At 41.3% G+C, this 17,028-nt stretch overlaps 1 protein-coding gene across 1 annotated transcript in view; it reads right to left on the bottom strand.

Moving 5' to 3' along the window:
- Positions 1 to 4,833: 4,833 nt before the first annotated feature.
- Positions 4,834 to 17,028, bottom strand: part of TMEM45A (transmembrane protein 45A) — a 33,070-nt gene continuing 20,875 nt past the window's right edge. Inside the window, exons 2-6 of the mRNA XM_073328861.2 lie at positions 12,045 to 12,255; positions 9,518 to 9,730; positions 8,538 to 8,722; positions 6,202 to 6,347; positions 4,834 to 4,988 (exon numbers count right to left, since the gene is read on the bottom strand). Of these exons, the coding sequence (XP_073184962.1) occupies positions 4,895 to 4,988; positions 6,202 to 6,347; positions 8,538 to 8,722; positions 9,518 to 9,730; positions 12,045 to 12,234 (828 nt within the window). The 5' untranslated portion in view covers positions 12,235 to 12,255 and the 3' untranslated portion in view covers positions 4,834 to 4,894. The remainder of the gene's footprint in view (positions 4,989 to 6,201; positions 6,348 to 8,537; positions 8,723 to 9,517; positions 9,731 to 12,044; positions 12,256 to 17,028) is intronic.

Here is a 17,028-nt window from a genome sequence, read left to right on the forward strand (position 1 = left end):
TTAAGGTTTGGGGTGCAGGTGTATTCAGCTCTGCGGTTTTGATTTGGTCCATTACAGAGTTCGTGTCAGCCTTGATATTAAGGTTCAGATTCCAACATATGCCAATGCTTGTATTTGTTGAGAGGTAGGGTATAAATTCAGTTCCATCTTTACAGTAGAGTAAGAAGCTTGTCTACAAGACAGATTTGGTAAAGACAGCATGAGCTAGGGGAGGAAAAACTTGGAGGGAAAATTATTGAACATCCTGAACACTTTAAAATCTGTTTTTATTTTGCCTCTTTGTAATGCCATCTTTAGTAAAAGGAGGTATTTTGTGCATAAAATGAATGATAGGATTAGTTACAAAAAGTGTTGACTTCTAACTTCTAAACTGGAATTCTGGAAGTGTCATTTCTGGAGATTTCTATCTGCCTAAAACAGACAAAATGTACCCAGCAAACTTGGTCATCCAATTCTCAGACACCTGAATGGATCACTCACTAAATCTAGCACAGGGAGCTGTACATGTCCCTTCTCAGCAGATTGTGAATCATATCTGATTTTTCCCTCACAACAGCCTATGGCATTATCACCACTGATGGAATTATGCCAGGGTTTAATTACCTGAACTCTGGTAATTCCAAGAGTTCAGTGTCAGAATTCTAGGGCTGAGACAGGGAAAGGAGGAGCAAAGAGGCATCCACTTTTAGGGTATGTCTACATTGCCCCTCCAGAAAAGTGTATTCTTCATTTGGTTAGCTAATCCACATTGGATAACTCAGGTTAGAACAGCAATTAAGACACAGCAATGCTGCTTTTAACTCTGGTTAGCACCTTGAGTTCAACCCCAGGCTGCCCTATGGACATTTTTTTTTATTATGGTCATGGTCTCTGGTTCAATGACAACCACACTGAGCCAAATCTTCTGCTGGTGTAAACAGACAAAATTCTTTTGAACTCAATGGAGCTGCCTTCATTTATGCCCGCAGAAAATTTTATTTTCATGAGGCTCCACTAGTGTAATTAATGGGAGAATATGGCCCTTCGAGTGCCACAAAAATCCTAGATTTGCAAAGTGGGGTAGGTATCACTTCCTCCTGAGTTTCAACTGCACTATGAAGGTAATGTCATGGACTGCAGTATGACTAAGCCCTGCTGATATGGAAATGCCCATATATAAAATGGGAGCAATGACACCTAACTCACAGGAGTATTGTGAAGCAGACTTCATTAAGGTTTGCAAAGAGTTGCAAAAGCCTCCAGTGAAAGGCACTACAGAAGAACAAATGATTATTTAGCAATGGATACCAACTGTAAAGTTTGGATCTGGATCTAAACTTTCCCATCTCACAGTGATGGGTAGTATAAGAATTTAGATGGAAAGTTTGGGAGTGTTCTGTTCCAAGGTTTTGATTCAGGTTCATATTTATTAGTAATCAATAATTATTCTCAGATCTAGAGACAAGTAGCAAGATACTTGGTGGGGACCAGAAGTAATTCAAAGTGACCATCTAAAATCTTTTATATTGAAAAAAATACTCCAAGCAAACTGCATCCTTTAACGTTTCCAGTGCTCAGTGAGTTACTGCCCTCTTCTCCTGCTTACATGGTCCCTTCAGATCAGGGCTTGAGGCACATTAACAGTTTTACAGTACTAAGTATGGTTATTGGCAGGGCAATGAGAACGCTTGCATTGCTGCTGCCTGTGCTGTACCTGAGCAAAGTGCTTAACGGTCAATTTAACATGTGCACCATTTTTAAATTTAGGTCAGAGTTAAAGATTTTAAAATGTAGCTTATATTAGAAAAGCTCTGAAAAGCCGGAAATTCTAAAGTGACCAGCTCCAACCTTTAAAGAACTGGCAGCTGAAGGGAAGATTCCCTGAAAAATTTAGTCTATAGTGTATTTGTGTGCATTTAAAGATAAAGTAGCTATAGGCAAAGGGTCTTGAGCTTTTCTCCTTATCCTTGGGTTTCCTTACAGCTATAAACTACTTTAAATAATAGTTTTATATAGGCTTACTGTAATTAGCTTTATTTAAGCTATACTTTTTTTCTGCTTTATATCGAAGGGACAAGGATAAATTCAGATGAAGCCCACAAATTTAGGTCCAGATCCTGCCGCCCTTACTCACCTCCATCAGTGAGTATGACTGCTTACATAAGGACTGCAGAACTGGGATCTTGCCTTGGAGTGTCTGATGAAAACATGAGAGCACTAAGAGAAAAAAAAGTATGTCTCTAGTTTCAGACTCAGTGGGCTGGAATTTTTACATTACATTACTGTCCAACTGGAATTTTTACATTACATTACTGTGCAACATCCTGTTTTTAAATGCAATGTGTATAATATATAAATATTAATATTTTAAAAGGATGTATTCTGAAAGCAAGAGGCTCCTTTTGCAGAGTAACTGCCCTACAGTTGATGGCTGCTGTGTATCACTGCCTTCAGAATTCCTATTGTACTCACTTATCTGGCAGTGGAACCTACAATAACAGCAACTGTTTACTCCTGGGAGAATTTTGCGTCACTGTGAGTGCACAGAATTCATGTCCCCCGCAGATTTCTTTGCTTCTCCACAGAAAAATGACTTCTGGCAGGGAAGCCACAAGAGCGGTCATGTGCCCCTTCCCAGCAGTGCAGGCAGGTCAGTTTGGGCAGCCGGTAGAAACGTAAATCACTGCCGGGAGGGGGATGCACGTGAGAGAGAGAGAGAGAGAGACACTCTGTCCCTCTCACTTGCTGTTGCAGCATGCTCAGCATGGAGGGGCAGGCTTCGGGGTGTTTCTGAGGAGGTAAGCATGGGGCAGGCTCTGTCCCCTCAGGCAGAGCAGAATGTAGCAGCCTGCCTGCTTAGTGTTCCCATTGTCTTTGTGAATTTCCCCAGGAGTATAAAACAGGTGTAAAAGTGTTAAGGCTTCTTTACATTGCCAGAGTGCCCAGGATAAAAGACAGTATGGCCTTATAAATGCTGATGGTGCTTTAGTAATTAGAACTGCTCTAAATTTTTGGACTGAAAAAATTTCCTATCACAATGTGCTCCATGAACTGTTGGCTAGTGACCTTTCAGAGATGGTTAGTAGCCAACATAAATTGTGAGTTTGATTCCCCTGCCCTTACTTGGTCTTCATTTGCCTATGTTGTAACACTGAGCATATGGCTGCATATATTTGTTGACTTGAAATAAAGGGTCAAACCTAGCTACATTACTATTAGGCAAGGCGATCTGTTCCCCACTCCCATTCTCTATCCATTATATTGCAGTTTAAATAAATTACCAAAATAATTGGAACCAGAGTGATTATATTGCATTATTTTGACAAATAAAATATGCAGAATTTTAAAATATTGTGAACAGAGTTTTTAATTTTTTGTTGCCGAATTCTCCCAGGAGTAATTGTTGCTGAATGGCAGATGTCCAGTCATGACCAATTACTACTATAGGCTTTTTGAAGAATGAGTTGTGTTACAGATGTACTTCAAGTATTGAACCCCCTGGGGGCAGTATGCTTCCATGCAATAAGGCTCACTAATGTTCTTTGCCATGTATTAGTCATTTCCTAATCCTACAATTCATATTGGAATGTATCCTTACTGCAGCAGGAGTGGAAGAAACCTGGCACCTCACAGAATCATTTGTACAATACAAATTACTATACATTCAGAAATGCCCAAAGAAGCCTGCGGAGTTGATTTTAAAATGATCACTGTGTGCATGTGTCCATACCGCACTCTGTTCTACAATGATCAACATCCTCCAAGAGAGTGCACAGAGATCAGATCAGGTCCCTCAGCTGCAGACTGCATCCAAGCACATATGCTGCCATTGCTGAGCACAGCATGTGGATTTGTGCACTGCATCCAGTCATGTGACTGCCCCAGTGCCTTACTGAAATCCCACCAGATTGCAGTATGGGAAAGGAGCTGAATTTAGGGTACAGAGTTAACTTGGACGCCTGATGTTGCTCTGTTTGACACACAGAAGCCTTTCTATAAAAGGTTGCTATACTTGCTGTGAACAGCGATGTGGAACTAAGGGTGCTGGGAGTGCTGCAGCACCCCCCCCCCGGCTTGATGTAAGGTTTCCATCATATACAGGGTTTACAGTTTTGTTCAAAGGCTTTCAGCACCCCCACTATAAAAATTGTTCCAATGCCCCTGGCTGTAAAGTAGGGTCAATGTACTGCTTGTCAAAGCACAGGGGTGATAGGAGTGTCAAATCACTGCAATGAGTAACTTCCCCTCATGATGAGCAATCCCAGTGGTCATTTCTACACTTATTTGATCTCCTTGCAGAAATTTGGTAGAGCACATGTTGTAACGAACAAAGGATAGACTGTGTAGATAAATGCTACATGGGTTTGCAATTTGCAGTTTTTTGCAATTTCATTTGAAACTATAAGCAAAGATATCCTTCAATATACTTGACAATGCAGATGTAGGTCTCCATCAATAATGTGCTTATTCCATTGTTTTAAAGTTCTGTACAGTTATTTTATGTACATGGCTGGCAATTCAGCAAATTTAGCTTTTTTGACATATTTATATTTGGAAATTTACCAGTTTCTCCAACAGCAGGAGGAGAACATGTTGCTCAGCTATTAATGGGCTGAATTGATTTTTACTTGACAATGTCACCCCATCCAATCTAAATTCAGCTAATAGGAAAATATTTTTCCACTAAAGCGTGTGATGAATAATGTACTAATGGAAACACCACAAATTAATATCAGGCCTACACTCTGCAAATAAGAATCTAATTATGTAGAAGTAAGTATACAGTACTTTATGGATGATACTTGCATAGCGAGTTATATGAAGAACAAACAAAATGGTAAACTAGTCTAGAAATGAGGTAAAAATTATCTTAATGGTAAAGAAGGCAAAGTGGTAAAACAGAATTTATACAAAACTAGATTTCGTCTTCTGATTCCTGATCTCGTTCAGATGTTTTCAGTAATCCCATCTCCACGGACTGGGCCTGTTTAATCTTTGAACGAACTACCCTGGAGACAGTGGGGGGACAGAAAAGAAGAGGTTTGCCACATAATTTTACATTCTAACCTAAACAATGAGTCAAATGCTGATCTGGTTATTGTTACAGGGGACACAAAGTTAATCATTTTTATCATCAAGGAGCCAAAACGACTGATTTATGAGGAAAAACTGGAAGAACTAAATATGGCCAAAGGATGACCAAGCAGGGATATAATTGCCTGCAAGAATGGAAAAGGGTATAAACATCAAGGAAGATGATACAACAGGTAAATGGGCTAGACATTGCTGTCACAGTGATCAAGCCGGATTCCTCCAATATACCATTCCACAGAAAATCAGGACTTAAGTGGGGGTTTTGTCAGATTAAACACTGTGAGACCAGGCACATGGCTATAGTTAGGAATAATGGGATACAACTGGCCAAAAGAAAATTTAGTCAGGAGAAAATATTAACAACGAAGTCTGTTTGGTCTGTGCAATAGTCTCCAAATGAAGTGGTAATAGCCATCTGTCTTGAGCCATTTAAAACTGGCACAGACAAGTACTATTTGTCACCACACTGTAGGGACTGCCCCTATCTTTACTCTCAGAGATCTGGAACTGTGGTTCTCAACTAGGGGTACGCGTATCCCTGGGGGTACGCAGAGGTCTTCCGGGGTACATCAACTCATCTAGATATTTGCCTAGTTTTACGACAGGCTACATAAAAAGCACCAGCAAAGTCAATACAAACTAAAATTTCATACAGACAGAATGAGAAAGTAAGCAATTTTTCAGAAATAGTGTGCTCTGACACATTTTGTATTTTTATGATTTTGTAAGCAAATAGTTTTTAAGTGGAGGTGAAACTTGGGGTACCAAAGACAAATCAGACTCCTGAAAGGGGTACAGTAGTCTTGAAAGGTTAAGAACCACTGATTTAGAAGGTATTTTCCAGCTCTCATTTTTGTAATGCAATTCTAAACAATGTCAAAAGTAGCTCAATTTACATGAGATGCCAGTTAACAGTGGTGAAATACCATTCTGTTCACAAAGTACTTATTTTCCCTTTCACTGGAATGATCAGTTATGTAATGGCCTTGAATGAGCAAAGCCTATCTTTATTTTATCGGGGCGGGGCCGGGGGGCCGGGACGGATTTTATCCCATGAGCCTAAAGTCTTACACTCATGCTGCAACTGACACATGGTTCTCCAAAATTTTAGTTCTATAGTTAACTTACCAGCTGACAATACTGTAATTCACTGCAAGTATAAGAAAAGCAAAGGCATAATGCCAGCAATAGCACATTGTCAAGAACATCATATTATTGTGATCCATTTGGTTCCATTCCAGTCTCCCATTTGGAGGATAAAGTACAAAACCAATCTGTAATTAAATTAAATTTATTTAATAACATTCATTTGACATTTGTTCTGAGCCATACCATGCATTATATGTCAGGCATAGGTCATATGGCAAATGTTTGAGGATTGTTTTTAAGTGTATTGAAGATTACATCTAAGAACATTATAACAAAACAATTTTACAGCATCATACTTAAATTAGATTATTTCTAAAACTGCACAAATACTAGCCCTTATTGCACTTCCCCTTCTTCAAAAGCCTGGTTATTAATAAGCTTCTGTTGCGGGATGGGGACAATAATCAGGTTACATTGCAAACAATAATGGTTGGATTTTAATTATTTATTCATTTCAAGAGAGGGGACTTTAACTTACATATTTTCATCGTTTCAGTGTCACTTTTTATTAAATCAGTAAAAACTAATAAGAACTGTATGTGTTCTATAGACAGCGAGTGAGATTTCTTTCCAAAATATTACAAAAATTTAACACACTTATCCAAGCTAGTGCCCCTTATGATGGTGACCTTTTTTTGAGGCATGGACGCCAGTCTATTAGGAGCAACAGACATCAGATGCTAGCTATTGCTACTGTTGAGCAGGGTTTCACTTAAACAGTACTGGTTCCTTAGGCTATCTAGTCCCTCTAGCATCAGCTCTCAACAGTCTGGCTGAGAACATCTGAGGTGGATTGACTATTTTGCTTCACCTGCAGAGAATCTGATGAATCAAGGCATTGGCGATACAAAAGGAAAGCTCGCTCATCTTGTACAAATTTGCTACTCAGCAGTCAGTATGTGGCATTTGATCCACACAAAGAATTCACGTCTGTCATGCAAGTGTCAGAAAAGTGTGAAAAAAGCCACCCTTGTATCTGAGAACTCTTCTGTTTTTCTATTTAATTCCTTGTGTTGCCTTGTCTAGGACAAGATAGGCAAGGAAATCTAAATGACTACATCTAACTATTCCGTCGTGAAACTTTTTAGTCAAGAGAGAAAACTCATGGAGCAACAAAACACAGCAGTAAGTTCTGAGACACTGGACATTTTTCTTGAGCTCAATTATGGAAAAGTTTGCAACTGAAGAGGTTTTTTTTTTTTTTGCTAGTGCAAGTGTTTAAATATTTGATTTGGTGCTAAATGTCTAGTTCTTCTAAAGAAGCCCCACACATTTTCATTCACCATGTCCGGCCAACGTGTTTAAAAAAAAAAAAAAAAGGAAGCCAGTCTAGACATAGTGGAAAGAAAAGTTACTGTAGCAACCACAGTTCTCCAGCATAAGACTGCTGATATTCCTACTTCTGTTATTAGACAGCAGTGATTTATGCAATGAGTATTTACCATTTCTCACACGAGTACACTGTCCTGAGTACACTGTAACTGGTGTATGGCTACTAAACACCAACTAAGTATATGGAATGACAGAATGGTGACAGGAATGTTTATTAGACTTTTAAGAGGTAATGCTAGTGACTGATGCTAGTGCCCATATTGCTGAAGTATTAAAGTTTGGGGCACTTGTTTTACCTGTTCCACTGCCAAAGTTTTGAAACTGGCAAGCTGTGCTTGGAGTGATGAATCAGGATTTAGAGTGATCACTTGAGATGTTTTTTAGGAAACAGAGAGATGGGACCAATCCAACACATTCAAAATACTTCTCCCTTTCCTTCCTCTTTACAGCAATGCCAATGAATTGTTCACATGGCCTTTCCTCCATCTTGTACCTTGACTGTGCTTTGATGAACATTTACTTATTAATTTTCCTGCAGATTTTCTGAATTGTGGACTAACTTTATCTGTAAAAAACATTGCATTCATGTAGCACCACTAAGTAACTGTTGGTTTACATAGTTCATACAGTATTTTCTAGGGTTGGGACTATCTAGTCATTACAGCGAAGGACTGAAGCTGAACTCCTGGGTTCTATTCTTAGTTCACTCATTGAGTCAATGTCTGGCTTTGGGAAAAGAGATGTACTGGTAAAATGGCTTCCCCATCTGTAAAATGTGTACTAAGCACTTCTATATCCTTGCAGGGAAATTCAGGATTAGTCGTTATTTATGAGTGGTTTGAGATCTGTGCATAAAAGGCACTGTGTAAATGCATAGTAGGTCATATCTGAAGTACCAGCATGCCAATGGAGAAGCAGCAAAGGGATAAAGCAAGTATTACAGTCAAAGGAGGGAATCCTAATAGCTGGAAACATTGACTCACCTGCCAGAGCCAGCTACCTTGCAGAATGCAGAGACTCGTCCGGAGCATCTCAAGGACAATGCTGCCACGGAAGAAGACTTCCAGAAATATGCAAAAGGCTGCTCCAAAGATAGCCACTAAAAGTAACTGATGAACGTGAAAATCCAGCATGGCTCGCCCATGTATGTGGTAATAAAAGAGAAAACCTGTGACAACATAGGAACTGATCAATCTTTTAAGAGAGAATAGTACAACACCAGGCATTTGTTTTAATGATGCCCAACAGTTCCCCTAATCTCCCACTAGAAACTGTGAACTGTTCCTTCTGTATCAAGCTCCCTTTAAAATGTTTATTCCAAAGTGAGTTAAGCTTAGAAATGCACAAAGGTAATATTTATATTATGGTAGTACCCAGAGGCCCCAATCGGGATTAGGCTCCTTTGTACTATAAGACGGAAGCAGACACAAAAGGAGGGAGAGGGGGAGACATGTAATTGTACATACATACATGCTTTTATAATCAGGTTACAGTTACATAGTCAGAACACCATATAACACTGAGGCTGGGTGCAGCCAGTTTGGAGGACAGCAGGAAAAGGGTGTTGATTCCTCACCACATTTCCTCTGTGACTCTCCCCAAAGCCCAGCCCACTACTCTGATTGGGAAACAGGGAGGGGATTTGCCCTATAATCCTTAATTAAAAACGGGATTAACATAAAATGTTACTAAACTGTCTCTAAAGCGTAACAAAGGTGATGCTATAATACACTCATTTTGTTTTCCGTACACTTAGTTAAAATCTAGACAGATCAAGGCTGAGATTTTTCAAAGGAGCTTAAGGGAGTTAAGTGCCCAACTCCTATTAAAATTTGGGAACTTAACTCCCTTAGGCTTCAGTTTCAGTCCAAATAATTGCTTCTTTAATAATAATACATAATAATATATTTGGTTGATTGGCTCCTTATTTTCCTCCAGGTTCTGAACACACAAGTAAACTCACCTTCAATGAAAACTGCTAATGAAAGCATCATCCTATCCAAGGCCACTGGCAATGCACTGGTGCCATGAGCCACAATGTCAACCAGCCCTGAGATGCTGTAGAAGAGATACATGGTGGCATGCTGCCAGTTCATCAAGTGATCCCAGTGTTTTTCCTCATAATTATACAACTTCAGATGAGGCCCATCAGGAACAAACTGCTCAGCTAGCATACCTGCATATGAAATAACAGGGGAAGCATTGGTGGCTATCCTGGAGCTTAATTAGGGCACAGACGGATTTTAAGTCTTTAGCCATTCAGTAAAGACAGTACTTTACTCAGCAGCAGCAGCAGGCCAGTCCTGCTATTGTCCTGGTATCATGCAGCCATTAACAGTGCAGATCACCACTTTATGTTGCTTTCTAATCAAACATTTGCTATAGTCGGTGATCATCTGACTAAATCTTTAACAATCTTTTTCTCTGGATACACAGTGGTTTAAGAATGGGTTTCTCATCTCTTAATTCCTTAGATTAGAACCACAAGTTCAAGTCCCAGCAGGGACACTTTAGCCTTTCACCCCTCTGCAGTACATACAGTGGTATGACAATTAGTTGACTTCCAGGGGACCTTTCCTATGATGCCTTAAAGGCAAGGGTCCGTCTCTGCTGTGTATGAGCATTAAAGCTCCAAGGGGACTTTTTGCTAAACGTAGGGATTTACACTGCTTTTTTTGGACAGCCCCTCCCGCCCAAACACAGTTGTGTAGCTACAACCCTCCATCCCAGTGAAGGCTGCATTTGAGTGATATTTTGAGTGTACATGGTAGTTTGTGAAGCACTTTGTGTTGAGACACTCTATACATGTAAATATATATTTTAAACTGAAGATTATATGCAGCATAATGGATCCCACTATCCCCCTACAGGATACAAGTTGTTATATTAAGGGGCAAATGCACATTTTTTCCAAATTTGTTTCAGTGCCATACACATCCACGTACTCCAACACTGGTGCTTTCATTCCTTCTCCCTCAGTCTTTCCTCTCCATTCTTTGGACTGAGAGCTAAGTTACAATACAGTAAAACAATACATTGCTGCAGCAAAAAAGAAAGCACTGATTTAGTATTTTGCATTCCAACATAATATCAGCTCTACAGATCTCACGGTGGATCTGAAGAGAATTTTTCTGTCAGGGGATAATATATAATTGTACATATTTGCTCTCAGAGTATCTCAAATTATGTACTGTACATACAGCATCACTGAAGTGCAGCCATCTCTGGGATGGAAGGCAGTAGCCAACTGGAGATGTGGAGTGTGGGGACAAGCAGGAAGGAGACTGTGACAGAGCAGAAGAGGACAAAGCCCATGTCTTATTAGAAATACCATGGAATCTTTATTATCCCTACAAAGCAAATAGCTAAAAGTAACATTGTGGCCCCATTTCAATATCTAAGTCTTGAGACCACACACAGTGAGCTCCCAAATACTCAAGTTACCTGCTTCCTAAGGGAAAACTGCTAAATTAGACTGTACTGTGATTTGAATGAGGCAAAGGTTTCAAATCAGCTGCTTAGTCCACTTATTTGCTTTGTTTCTAAGCCATCTCATAACAGAATGCTAAGTGGCAATCTCAGGTAGTGATTCTGCTGCTCAGAAGGTTTGGTTCTTTTAAAAAAGGGTAGATATTTTCACTTCTGAGTTTCACCAGGTAGACACAAAAAGAAAAGGAGGACTTGTGGCACCTTAGAGACTAACCAATTTATTTGAGCATAAGCTTTCGTGAGCTACAGCTCCCTTCATCGGATGCATTGGTAGACAGCATTCTATATTCACATGTTATATTAATAATTCAGTGGAAGCCAGTGACATCTGAAAGCTGGTAGGTGCTCACAGCAATGGGCAGAAATCATAATGAAGTACATTCAAAAAGGGCAAGCACTGCCCACCCTGCCTGCGGTTGCCAGTTTGCATATGAGAGCCCCAGGTCAATGACCACACATTTGTGCCACAACCTCTATCCCAACCCCTGAATTGGCAAACTGATATGTGTAGAGAGTGTGCGGATCTTAAAGGGGCTTCAAAATTCAGCTTTAGACAGGAAACATGTTACAACCTTAAGTATGGAATGACTGAATGTGACTCCAGTTATTTATAGACTATAAGGCCAGAAGGGACCATTAGATCATCTAGTCAGACCTCTGTATATATGTCTTCCACAGGCCATGAAATTTCACCAAGTTACCCCTGTATGAGCCCAATAATTTGTGTTTGGCTAAAGCATATTTTCTAGAAAGGCCTCCAGTCTTGATCTGAAGACATCAAGAGGTGGAGAATCCACCACTTCCCTTGGTAGTTTGTTCTAATGGTTAATCACCCTCACTGTTATTATGACATTAATTCATAGGCTTTAGTTTCTTTTTTTAAAACAACGACCAGCTCTATAATAAAACTGACAGTAAATAGATAATTTTAAAAGATAAAAATATTAACTAGCATAGCCCTCATCTTTTTATTCTCTCTTTAAAATCAGAGTCTGACTTACCAATCAGGGCAAATACTGCTTTGACGATCCCCTCAATAAATTCCAAGCGCTGAAATCCTGCCCTGGAACCAAGGTAACAAGCATTCTTGTTCTTTCTACAGACATACTTTAGCGGGTACTTCACTGACCACCACAAGCCAAAGAGGAGGAAAAAACTTCCAGGCAGAGCATGACCTTTGAAATTGCCCATGTCTCTCTATAATGCAAAAACCTGAAGAGAAACACAGATTGCTGAGTAAGGTATTTCTAGGAAGACTATCAGTTATAATTTGATATATGCAGGCTTCAATTTTCAAAGGATCCTAAAGGAGTTAGTTGTCCAAATACCACTGAATTTCAGTGGTATTTGGGTGCCTAATTCCCTTAGGCTGCTTTAAAAATCCTAGCCCGAGTCTTACAAGTTTACATAATTTTGCAAAATGAGAAGGATTATAAAATTTCCAGAACTGGTAGCTCTAAGACAAAAAAAGTTACACACAACATTCCAGGTGTTGAGATTATACTGGCAAAGAGATCAGTGAAAGATAGTATAAATACTTAGAGCCCATTTCTGCCCCCTGCCACCCACTAGTGAATGCTAAAACAACAATGCCATTCAGGTCAGCAGATTTTGGAGCAAATAGGGATTAGATTTTTCACTTTCGCAATAATGATCATAGAATTCCCATCGTATGCAGTCAATCATATATAAATAGAAAACGAAGGCTCTAGAATCTTTCCCTTCTCCTTCTTAAATACCACCTTATACAGCCATTTTCCAGCTGTGGTCTGTGATCCACAAAGTACACATTGACTGCACACGTAATGTTGGCTGGTCACGTAGTGTCAGCTCTACTTGTTTCCAACTGCTAAACTCCATTACACGCTAAAAATACATCAGATACCTTCCCAATATTACCTTTTCATGGAACCAGTGGCTGAAGAGGTCACAAGGATGTTGCCCAGTTGCATGTGGAGGGGAGGAGACCCACATAGTCACAAACGGGAAGGGAAGAGATCCTTGAGGCAGCCTACTAGCATTTGTTCTGCCCTGTGAGAGCAACAGAGAACCCCTGGGCTAGAACAAAGGAGTCCCGACCCACACAGAAATCACACTGGAGTGTGTACAAAGGAAGTAAAAAAATGTGTCTAACATAGAGGAAAGATCTGTGAGATAGTTATTACCAAACTATCAGAACAGGGAGATGTGGCATTGTCTGCCAAAGCAAGTCCATTTCTTGATCTGCCCAGCAGAGATCACCACAAGCATCAATGCCTAACCATTCAAGTTTGGGAGTGAGATGTAATTTTAAGTTTCAGAGTAGCAGCTGTGTTAGTCTGTATCCGCAAAAAGAAAAGGAGTACTTGTGGCACTTTAGAGACTAACAAATTTATTTGAGCGTAAGCTTTCGTGAGCTACAGCTCACTTCATCGGATGCATTGTTAGTCTCTAAGGTGCCACAAGTCTTCCTTTTCTTTTTATGTAATTTTAAGCGATTCTGATTCAAGAGCTCCTCACTCGTGCATGCATCTTTTCCACTATTCAGCAGCACCTTGCTAGTTTGGTTTTACACTCTTTGCAGCACCAACACGATCTGAAATTCTGGGGACAGGAGATCCCTCTCTGTGTTTTGATCTCACTGAATGCCATTCATTAGAAATGTTTTATTCAGTCTTATTCATCATTCACTGCAGGTGCAAAGCCTTACTCTACACCATACATCAAAGCAAGATACCGGATTAGAGATGCAATTAAATCCATAAGAAGCCCTCAATTAAAGAAAGGTTACAATTACAATATGTCTGGTTCAAAAGCAGATCAGCATGTTACTGCCATATTTAGTACATAGTCAATAACACCTGAGACTACAAGAATAAGCTATTAAGCAAGGTAATAAGAAGACTGACATTGCAGAAGTTATTTCCTGCCCTAAAACATGTCCAGATAGCCCATTTACAATTCATATTTCTCTTTCAAAGTAAGAAGGGGGGAAATCACACTTTTCCAAATAGGGGAAACAGAAAATGAGTACACATAAGTGCTGTCAAATGCACAAAGTAAACAAAGTAAGCACACATAAAGATAGATGATCTCTGATCTTTGAGTTATACAGCCAGGTGTCACTTGTAAAAAAAAAAATCAAACAGAATTATGCTTTAAATTGATGTACCCCCTATAAATCTGTATCTTCCAGGTCCCACAAAAATCCATATTCATCAGCTACAGCATACATGCTCCTTGTTATGTCATACCCCCCCCCAGCTGGGTGTCACAGCACACAATGGAAGGAAGGATGTCGGCTCGTAGACTTAGGGAGCAGTCAGGTAAATTATGCTTTAATACTCTTAAGCAGATTTGAAAGAGTCAGTTGTTATTCAAAATCCTCTGGATATGAAACAAGCCATGCAGTAAGTGGAACATTATGGTTTCATGCATTCATTTGTGCCTTTGAAGACCTAAATTAAACTCCAGTCAGAGTTAAAACATCACTCAGACTATTCTCTAGTGCAGAGGTCCCCAAATTATGAGGCGCACCCCCCTCGGGGGGCAGAGAGGAACATTCGGGAAGAAGTGGCTGGGGACTGGGCCAGCCCCAACAGGAGGCAGGGAAGGAGCCCCACCCAGCTCCACTCGTGTCACCAGCCCCAGCTGCTGGCTCTGCTCCTGGCCCCGCACCCAAGGCTCCGCACGCAAGGCTCCGCTCCCGGCCATGTACTTGTTAGCCGACGGCCAAGGATGTTTGGTGAGGTGCCAGCTATGCCCGTTTATACCATCCGTGACTTTAACCGCTAGGACGCACTGTCCCTTCGCGGCGGGCAGCCCGGGCTAGGCTGACGGATGCCCCAAGGTCCTAACCACCCATGACTTTAACTGCTAGAGCTCAGAGCTCCTTCGCAGCGGGCAGTCAATACTGACTGACAGGTGCCCCAATGGCAGCACTAAGAGCCTCTCCACACCCGTGACTTTAACTGCTAGAGCTCAGAGCTCCTTCGCAGCGGGAAGCCAGGATTGACTGACAGGTGCCCCAAGAGTTTGCCCCGTGGAGGCGGCACAACTCAACGCTAGGCTCTTAGTATTCTCACCTAATGGCCAGGCTTTAGAGCCAAAACGGCTGAGGTTCTTTAATTGTGTCGGCTGCTTTACAGTAAACCAGAGAAAACAAGTCAGGCTTATGCACAAATGGTTACCAAAATTTATTAAGCTAGATTCTAATCATGTGGTTACAAAATTGCTAGTGCCTACTTATTTAAATGTAGAGATGTTACACACACAAACAAGTTACAAAACTGAAGCCACAATCCCAAAGAAAGAAAACAAAGTATAGAGCTCTATTTCAAAATATGTGTACACTAAAGATAGGAGATCAGGTGTGGGTGCTTCTTACCCTCCTTGCATCTCTCGATTCCAGCGGTGCCAAGCCAGGATCGGTCACTCAATTCCACGGAAAGACGAATAAGGGACAAGGCTTAGGGACCCTCTTAGCTGCAGAAGCCTTGGGAGGCTGTCACTTATCTGACCAGCAGATAGATAGTGAAAAGCACTCAAAAATCATGGTGCTGTAGGTCCCCTACTTATACCTCTGTACTCCTTTATTCTCTTTCTCCTTTCTTATGCCAAATTGAGGCTGGTCTGTCTGGGTGACGCCAGCTTTCGCAAGAGTAGTTTACACTTGCAAGGGAGAGAAACAATAAGTGTCGACTACTGGACATTTCTTTTATCAGGGTAAATATTTTCCCACCTAGGATGTTGGTGTGTGTGCATCACGCTATTTAGTAGAGGCTAAGAGCCATGTCTGTCACAGGGCCTCTGCCTGCTGTGAGCTTAATCGTTGTATCTGTTCCCAGAGGCACATTGTAGCAGCACACCTGTGCTTTTCACAGCTTCAAAGGCTGTGCTGGAATATATGTTAAGTGCCCTGTTCGGGCTTCCTCCTGTGTTTCCAGCAATGCTGGTCTGAGGGGGGGGAGGGGGGGCTGGCTGTCTGGCTACAGTACTTGGGGTCCAGGCTGCCGGCCCTGCGCCCAGGGCCCTGGCTACCAGCCCTGCCCCAAGCTGTGGCCCCAGTCTCGGCCCCCTTGCCCCCCCTCCCCCCCCGGAGCCATGGCCCCACTCCCGGCCCCAGCTCTGGGGGAGGGGGCAGCCAGGGGTAAGGTGGGGCACAAGGCTAAAAGTTTGGGGATCACTGCCCTAGTGACTATTTGTTCACACCGCACTAATATGGTACACAGGACTGGTTACAAGTCCCAGGGCTAGGTTTGCCAGACAGCACTTCTTTTTAGTGTATGAGCAATTTGCCTCAAGTGGCATGTGACCAGGATTCATCACCAAATTTGGTCTGCTGGTTGGATCATTAGCTTCCCCAGCTCGGGTCAGGTATTGATGGGGAGTGTGACATGAATGCTGATCCATGCTTCCCCAGACAGCACAGAGGCATACTGAACAGGGAAGCTAACACACTGCCTGGTTATTCACAAAGCTTTGTTAGTAGTTTTTAGAAGTACTATATTAATACCTTTTTTTAATAATGGGAAAATGAGACAACATATCCTATACTGGATCAGGATACAAACTACTGTCAAGTTGGAGGATACAATATATGCGTGTAGCTCTCCTTCCCAGCAGATTCCTTTGCTACATCATATGCCTTGTAATTTCCTGTGTTTATCAAACCCTGGAGCATGTTACACTAAAGAGGACAGTCAACCAAAAACACTTTTAAAAATGATGTAGAGTAGTGAAATTCTAAGGCCTCCCTCCTTTTCTATCCATCCAGGCAGCTTTATGAGAGAAGCACATCCAGTACCGAAGTCCCCATTAGAAAGTCTGCATTTGTCAATTGTCCATCCAATTGCGCCCCCTCTTCCCTGGAAAAGAAGTCAGCGTTCTGGTGGGCTTTCCCAATTCAATGCTGAATTTGGAATGCGTAGGGTTGGAGAGACAGGTACCAGCACACCAGTCGGGGGTTTGTGTCCTTCATGGTGTTTAACCATCTTAATGCAGCAT

Source organism: Lepidochelys kempii, chromosome 1 (assembly GCF_965140285.1).
Source record: "Lepidochelys kempii isolate rLepKem1 chromosome 1, rLepKem1.hap1, whole genome shotgun sequence".
In the NCBI taxonomy this organism is placed as follows: domain Eukaryota; kingdom Metazoa; phylum Chordata; order Testudines; family Cheloniidae; genus Lepidochelys; species Lepidochelys kempii.